This window comes from Gordionus sp. m RMFG-2023, chromosome 2, assembly GCF_954871325.1.
Source record: "Gordionus sp. m RMFG-2023 chromosome 2, tfGorSpeb1-WG-v2, whole genome shotgun sequence".
Taxonomy (NCBI): domain Eukaryota; kingdom Metazoa; phylum Nematomorpha; class Gordioida; order Chordodea; family Parachordodidae; genus Gordionus; species Gordionus sp. m RMFG-2023.
Window position 1 is genome coordinate 7,441,195 of NC_088776.1, and position 8,741 is coordinate 7,449,935.

Here is an 8,741-nt window from a genome sequence, read left to right on the forward strand (position 1 = left end):
TTTTTTATATTCAAATAGTTATTTGATATCAATTTTATTTATTATACACAAATAACAAACATAATAATAAAAAAAATTGTATATTTAATTAAATCGTAGCATTAACTAATGAATATATATATCGTTTCATGTAAGAATCGTAATTTGACAATTTTTCAATCGCTATCCAAAAATTGACCTCCAGCATCTCCAAACAATTTGTGGTGAATTTTTTTCATTTTTTTAGCCAAAGCCACATCGTCTTCAATGGATTCAACAACTGAAGATTTGGTAACCGGGTTCAATTTTATTCTTTTAGGCTTATGACCAAAATAAAAAAAAATCGATGTAATGTTATTAATTATAAATGAATTCAAAAAGGAACTGCATAGGGGGAATAGATACTTCTAATTTATTTAAGCGTAAAAATTGTATAATTTAAATAAATACGTAATACAAGTTTTTTTTTTGTTAAATATTAGAGCCCTGACAGATTTCCCTTGTGGTTCAGTCGACAATTGACTTCAATTTTTTTTTATTCGGGCCAGATATAAATAGCCTATGGCCAAGTCCTTGACAAAAAAGTTTGTTATTTTCCTCAGGCGCAAAAAAAAATTTTTTCGTTCAAAATTGGATGAAACCTATTTCTTAAAATAATACTTTAGAACCTTCGAGAACAAAAAGTAATGGCAAAAGGAAATTTATTAATTAATTTTCTTTTTTAAAAAAACTTTTTTTAACGAATTTGAAACATCACCGGATTGGGAACGTTTCTTTGTTCCGGATTTCAAAATTTTGCCCTTCTTTACACCGTTAATATTCGTATTCGAGATTATTTTCTTGGTTAACGACTTATCGACCATTTTCTTTTTAGGTTTTGCATCGTCAACGGGTCTCTTATTCTTTCCGACAATCGATTTATTTTCATGGCGAGATTCATTGTTCTTCACAAATTTTATGGCTCCGAATGCCTTTTGTCTTTGTTGTGTAACCTTATAATTCAAAAAAAATAAAAGAATAGAGCTCATTCCTAATTCATTCACTCTTCAACTTTTTTGGAACGAATTAATGTAAATTGCTGTTTTTCTTAACGCTGTGATAAATAGTTGATTTAAAAAAAATGAAATGTGGTCAAAATTGAAATTCCACTTTAGGCCTAAAGAAAAAGAAGAAGAAGAAGAAGAAGAGAAGAGAAGAAGAAGAAGAGAAGAAGAAGAAGAGAAGAGAAGAGAAGAAGAAGAAGAAGAGAAGAGAAGAAGAAGAGAAGAAGAAGAAGAGAAGAGAAGAAGAGAAGAGAAGAGAAGCAGAGAAGAAGAGAAGATAGAGAAGAGAGAGAAGAAGAGAAGAGAAGAGAAGAGAAGAGAGAGAAGAGAGAGAAGAAGAGAAGAGAAGAGAAGAGAAGAAGAAGAGACGAGAAAAGAAGTAAAATTATTGGAGAGGGGAATACGCTTTTTCGTAAACAAAAAAAAAGAATAGGAAATGTATAACTCACAATTCTTTTATTTTAAATCAAACATTTAAGCCACTCTCCCAGAAATAATTTAATATATCACCCATCAACCTTATAAAGATACAATAGTTCCTTTTTTTTATCTCATGTATAAATTAAATACCTACAATATAAATAACTATATATATATATATATGACAGAGACCTGGCTTGACCTGGGTAAACAGGTCATGTAGTATTTTAATTTTTTTAAATATGCCCGGGCCAGGCCTGAAATTTTTTTTTTAAACCTGGGCCAGGCCTTATATTTTAAAACCAAATATTTTAAATCGCCATTAGCAATAAAAATTAGAAATAAGTAAAATATATTATAAAAAAATCCAGACCAGTTCTGAAAATATAAAACCTGGGCCGGGCAAAAAATCTTTTTTATAAAAAAAAATCAGGGCCAGGCCATAAAAATGGTTTCTCTGTTGGTCTCTGATATATATTATACATTTTAATGTAAAAAAAACTATTTGTCAAAACTCCCTATTATTGTTGTTAAAAAAGTCAGATTCGAGAATATAACCAAAATAATATTATGTAAGCTTGGTGTATTTTGGCTAAAATCTTAATTGGGCCGTTTTTAAAAATCGACCCAAATTAGGCTTTTTAAAAACACCTATAACTCTTACCCAAACTCCCCCTCTTCCCCCTCCCATAAACTAAATAATGGTGAATCAATTTTTAGAAAAATAATGGTGAATCAATTTTTAGAAAAATAAACCTTAGCCTTTTCTTGCCTCGCTTGTCGAGCATTGAGCGCCAATCGGTTAGATATGGCAAATTGAACAATAGGTCTCCTTGTACTATGTACTGTTTCGGAATTAACCTTGCCGTTGTTTTTGGAGTAGTCAGCATTTTTTGTTGTTATGTAATTGGGCGTGACTTGGTAGGCTGAAGGGTTATTGTCGAGATTTCTCAGGGCTTTCAAGGCATGAGCATGGGTAGAAAATTCGACGAACCCGTAACACATTGATGCGGGCGATTTTGACGATTTAGGAAGAGGGGTTTTAGTGTCCATCATTACCCTGGCCTGCATTATATAAATTGTATAATAATATACCTGCGTTAAATAGTTATCAAGTAAAGTAAATCATAGAGGCGATGGTTCGTAAAATCATTCTGGAAGTGAATAATTAACTCTTGAATGGTCAATTTATAATGTTTTCTTGTAAAACAAAACAAAAAGGTTCTATACTTCAAAAATTATGTTCAAAGTAGATGTCTACCAATTTAGAATAAAAAATTTTCAAACTGGGCCAAGCAACCTTGGGCAAAATATTTTTTCGGGCCGGGATGAGCAAAGGATTTTACATTCCGAAAACTTTTTCCAAATCTTCGATCATTTGAATCGATCTTTAGTTTAAAATCTAATGGTGAGAACCTAAACAATTTAGACCTGTTTATAATCTACCCTATACTCTCTTACTAGTTAGTGACAAGTTAATGCAAAAAAATGTTATAAATTCAGTTTTCAATAACAACGGCATATAATCCCATATTCCGACCATTCGTTTACCTCTATAATCCTAGCCTTATGGTCTTTGACGCCTGATTGAAACATCCTTCTAAGAAATTTGTTATCGACCCATTTAGGCAAATTATGAACCGTTAATCGAGTCGGTGATACGAAATAATGCAAAAGTTTGAGCTTGCTTTTGCTGGAGGCCATCAGTTTGGACCTTTTGTTGAGATCGATTTGGGATATTTGACCATAACGATTGGAACATCTTTTGATCGCTTTTGAAATGTAGAATATAATCATAAATTTCCCATTTCTAATAGATAAAAAATGCGATTAATAAATTATTCCAGTAAAAAAAAATAGGGTCACGGATATCTTCAGTGCATAAAAGTTTTGCTTAAATAACTTTTAATTACAGAAGTACAATTTTTTTTGTCTTTTATATTAATCGAAATATTACGGATATTGCCAAAGAGAAATAGAAATAATCCTTTTCGAGTATATCATTTTAACAGAATTTCAAGCAATCTCCAAAAAACTAAATTTTAAGGTTCCATAATGCTTCTATAAAGCAGACATGCTACCAAAAAACCCAACAAATGACAATCTTTTATAAATCCGAGAATAACCTCTCGGAATTTATTATGGAGAATTATCGAAAATATTAAGAAAAAACGAAAAAGTGAAAACAATAATTAGTATTTTACTTAATGATATTCCCAATATTACTCGTCAAAAACTGCTTGATAAAGAATAATAAGATTGATGATCTCAGAACACATACTCAAATACTTTTATAAAATCAAATGTCAATTATATGAAACGTATATTTAATGAACCAAATAAATTTAATCTTCCCAATAATTTTATATTCTCCGCGATTTTTATCATGTGTTTATATCCAAATAAAATTCATTAATGGATTTCTAATAAATTTATTTTTGAGTAGAACAATAAATTAAGTTATTTAAAAACTTACAACAATTTTTATCTTCGAATAAAAAAGCCATATTTTAGAATACTATTTTTGAATATGGAACATTTTTTTTTACTTTAATTATTGAAGATATGCTTAATTATTTATGAATAAGAAAAAGAAATTGTCTGTCATATTTTTTTTTCATCTTCATGCGATCAAATTATTCGAAATAATTTGTAAATATTTGAAATTATTCTAAAGTATTTAACATGTTCCTTGTGGAACATTTTTCTCCCCCATACATATAAATCATTTTTTTTAAATGTTAAAATTCCATTTTTTCATATTTTTTTTGAAAATATTTTTAAAAAAATTTAATTTCCGAATCGAATAATGCAAATATAATTGTGAATAATACAGAGTATGAAAAAAAAATATCTTTGAATATTTTTTTCGATCAAATTTTAACCTAAAAAAATGCCAAAACCTTTCGTAATATTTATGCACAAAATAATCCTTCAAGATAAAATAAAATCTTTTGAAAAAAAATATGCCTATTTTGAATATTAGCCTTATATTATTTGTATTTGTTTGACGTAGAATTGGGTTATTTTTCCTTATTTTGGCCCTGATATCTGCAAAAAAATTAACTTAGTGTCAAAATCGAAAGTTAGTTAGCCAAAACATGATTGAGGAATGGCATCTTAAATGATCATACAATCCCCCCCCCATCTTACTTTTTCTTTAAATTAAAGATCAGATTATAAAACAAATAAATATTCCATTTTTTTTATTCTTCTTATGGACAACTTACAGCTTTCGATAAGTAAATGCAAATTGCGTTTATCTTTCTCTTTAAATTTCTTTGATATGCCGTCATACTCGTTAACGAATTCGCCGACAGTTGTAGCGGATTCCAAATCCGTGGCGAGCGGTTTTTTATATCTAATCACCAAAAATAAAATCATATTAAAATAAATGGATTATACTTTTGATAACGATTGATATATTTCAAATATTAACTGTAAAGTAAGTGAGGGAGATAAATACCTATGGGAAAATTACTAATTCCATATTAATTTTATGTGATGGAATATTAGAACAAGTGCGAAATATTTTAAAAATTAAGTGAGAAAAATTTTTATATTTATTATATATACAATATAGGAACTAGTTAAGATCTGGTAATTTTCTTGAACGTGCAGTCTTACCAGATTTTATATACGGTATATTTTATCATGGTTTAGGATTATTGAAAAGCTAAGAGTCCTTTTCACCTAGGAGCCTATCATGATCTAGTCTTCAAAGTGGATTTCGCCCTCTCCCTTACCAATTCCCTGGCTTTAAAGTGACTAATGGCCCCTCTAAGACCGTCTTGCCCCACCCTTTTATCATATTAAAAAAACACAATAATTAATTACCTATTATGTTTATCGTATCGCCTCTTCATGATGTCGTCGAGTGTATCCCTTTTAATGGCTAAACATACTTTGAGTCTCTGGTCTCGCATATATATGCCTCCTCCATTTTTGGTGCTCGTATTGTCACCAAATCCGGATTTTTGGGTGTCCAGAATTTTGAAATTCAGGGTATTTTCGTTCAACTCCTCGTCTTCATTGATGCCAAACAGAAACGCTCTTTTACGTTCGATATTACCAATATTATCATTAAGCGGTTGTTTGCTTTCAAGAAAGGCATTGCTACTAGAGATATGATTGGCTTTTTGAAGGCAATCAGTAGCGGATTCTTGCGTTTTAAATTTAACGAAACCCCGACCTAGTGGAAACAAAGAAGACGTGTGAAAATATTGATTTATGTGATACATTCTTATATTATAAAATATAAGAACAATATTTATATTCCGTATTAATGTAACAACCTTTGTGTATTTCATTGCCATTAACCGTCAATAGCAAGGCATATTCGAGAGATCCATATCTTTCAAACACCTTTTTAAAATCCTCTTGAGTAGATTCAAAGGGTATGTTTCTAAATTGTAAAAATGTTAACATGGCAAAAATATATGAGGGGATAGAAAGTATGTGGAATATTTATTTTTAATTTTAAAATTATCTTATATTATTTACTATTTAAGATATAATTTCAAAGTATTTAATATATCCATATAAAATTATATATCTTCTTCTATCTGTTTACATTTTTAAAGATATTTACCAATTTTTTAATTTATGGACTATTTATTATAGACCCTGAAAAAAAATATATTATGCTCCTAGTAATTAATCTATGCAATAAAAACTAAATATTATATTCAAAAAAAACACCGATTATATATACAGCACATTTTGTTTAAGAAACAATGGGACATGAGAGAAAATTTCAAGAGGGAAATTTTTCCATTTTATCAAAGTCGATTCTAGGGCAAAATAAACTGAAAGTATAAAAGTAAGTTTTCTGTGGGAAAAAAATCGGTGTCTTTCCCTGGCCCAGGTAATGTCAAAAGTAGCAGTAGAATGCTTTAAACTTATTTTAGCAGTTTAATAAGGAAAAATGATCTATCAAGTGTAAAAATTAAATTTATATTAAATTTTTTTATCAATTTATCTAAGCTTACATTTGTAACCTAACAAACAAGACTCAAATAAATATACAACTTTTTTTTCAATTATAAATTTTAACAATAACATTAAATATATAAGATTTTATTGATAAGATATTTAAAATAAGAAAAATTAATTTCTCACCATTTTCTAGCCCAAGTCTTTTTGTTTCTAAAATTGGATTAGACTGGGCCAAGAGAGGAAAACATTTAATGAAGAAACTGTTAAACAAAGGGGTTCATTAAAGATTAAGATCATTTCTGCATTATCACCAACAAAAATTCCATTTTTAGATTTTTTATACAACTAAAGGTTAGTGACATTACTTAATATGGAAGGCCAAGACATTATTATACTAAACGTTTCAGATTTTTTCTGTCAATAATTGTTCAATACAACCTGATATGTTTGATGATTTTGCCCTAATGGATTTTGTTATTAAAATTAGTCATTAAAAGATCTTATGCTGATCTTTTCAACTATTTTATCAGTTTTCTTCATTTTTGGTTGTTGACTTGAATATGCTTAGATATTATGTGTTAGTTAGTTATGCCTAGCCTCACTAGGTTTTTTTTTTAAATAAAGCAGTGGCAAAATTATCTGGAATAATTGTTTTACTGAAATAAACTTTCCCAACATTTAAAATATTAAATGATATGAGAATTTATTTCACACTCTTCCAATTTAATTTGGCTAAAATCATTCTCAACTCTTCTTCTATAATCTCCAGCATTACCGAGTATATTGTTCATAACATTGTCAAATATAGTGTATCCAATATCTTTGTACGAGAATAATTTTTTTATATAGTGCAAAAAGTAGAAAAAGCTACTTTTAAAAGTGGTATTTAACATTATAAAATTTATATTAACCATAAAAGTTTTAGATTCTTATGTTTAGATATATATATTTTTTTTATTTTAGGCAAATTGGTAAACTTTTATTACCTTATGAAAAGTGTCTTTTTTTCTTCCAAATCCTTTTGATCCATATGTTTTTCAGTTTTATCATCATGAATTGAATCTTTGGTAGATTTACATTTTTCATCAATAGTCAGTGTATGTTTATCATGAGTTTTTTTAATTTTTAAATATGCTTTAATCTGTTGATTCTTATTTTCGTGCTTAGTTTTGAGACCATCTAACTTTTCTTCAAAAGAATTTAAAACTTTAGTATACATAGTATTTTCATCATGTGCAGAATTTGCCTTTGTCTCGTTTAATGACTCAGCTTGATATTTTATTTTTGAAACTGACCAGTCAATTGCTATAGGTCTACCTAAATATAATATGGTTTCGTAATATTTGTATTAACATGTAACCATTTATTTCAGACCCATTTAATATTTCAATGGCTTTTTTTGCCTCTTCTAATTTAGAGAATTGAATAAATGCAAATCCACGATGTTGGTTGTGAGTTCCATTTTTAGGAAATTGGATATCATTTAATTGACCACAAATTAAAAATTTATCTTTAATATCCTTAATAGTAGTCTATTGTATTTAATAAATTAAAAAATAATTGTCATATAAATTTAACCTTAAATGAGAGATTTCTGACAATCAAGCGAAATTTTTTGTATTTAGTTAAATTTTTAACATTTTTCTTGTCTAAAAATTAGTTTTATTTATATGCAATTAATAAATTTACTAGGGTCCTTGGACAAAAATTTTGGAAAAACATTATGGGTACCAATTTTTTTAATCTTTACTTGTGCATCAATCGCATCCTTACTAAAAATAATTTTATAAAATAATATTAACTCATATCTTAACTTAGTAGTAAATGTTATATATCCTGTACTATTTGATGAATTCACTATATAAAACTTTTATTTAAATTATTAAATATCTAACTACATTTCGGTTTCAAAATATAACATCTTTTAAGAGGTCCTATATTAGAAAAGTGAATTTCTAACTCAGTTTCACTAATAGTCGAAGGCAACTTTTCTAGAATTAACGTCTTTTGCTGATCCATGATATTATTTTTTAAATAAACTACAGAAATTCATAAAATACAAAGATCGTCTTATGTTCGATTGGTAATATAATATTTGACAGGCAACGTGAGATATGATGTCAAGTGATCTCAGTAGATAGGTATAATATAATTAAGTAAAAGAAAATAATTATATTGACTGCTATATTTGATTAAACATCTTACTATTATATTTTTTATAATTTTAATTATCGAATCTTGTCAGTGTTATAAATGAGATTTATATTATATATTATCAATGTTATAAATGTCATATATATATATTATCAATGATATAAATGTCATAGATACAAATCAATCATATTAATATATTTCATGAAG

The 8,741-nt window shown here is 27.8% G+C and overlaps 1 protein-coding gene across 1 annotated transcript; it reads right to left on the reverse strand.

Annotated features, from left to right (window-relative positions):
• Window positions 1-101: 101 nt before the first annotated feature.
• Window positions 102-8,437, reverse strand: LOC135923642 (RNA-binding protein 28-like). The gene is made up of 13 exons (XM_065458504.1): window positions 8,279-8,437; window positions 8,195-8,237; window positions 8,070-8,152; window positions 7,959-8,029; window positions 7,741-7,912; window positions 7,367-7,697; window positions 5,738-5,847; window positions 5,280-5,634; window positions 4,673-4,803; window positions 2,994-3,214; window positions 2,199-2,507; window positions 711-971; window positions 102-299 (listed from the first exon to the last, which is right to left on the reverse strand). Exons 1-13 carry the CDS (start codon window positions 8,397-8,399, stop codon window positions 156-158), a joined length of 2,352 nt encoding a protein of 783 aa, XP_065314576.1. The 5' UTR covers window positions 8,400-8,437; the 3' UTR covers window positions 102-155.
• Window positions 8,438-8,741: the final 304 nt, after the last annotated feature.

Excerpts from the sequence above, each read along its gene's own strand:
- LOC135923642 (XM_065458504.1), bottom strand. The coding sequence starts at position 8,399 with ATGGATCAGCAAAAGACGTTAATTCTAGAAAAGTTGCCTTCGACTATT. Across the intron at positions 8,153-8,194 it reads TATATAACATTTACTACTAA|TAAGGATGCGATTGATGCAC; the intron begins GTTAAGATATGA and ends AATTATTTTTAG. Across the intron at positions 8,030-8,069 it reads ATTTTTGTCCAAGGACCCTA|ACAAGAAAAATGTTAAAAAT; the intron begins GTAAATTTATTA and ends ACTAATTTTTAG.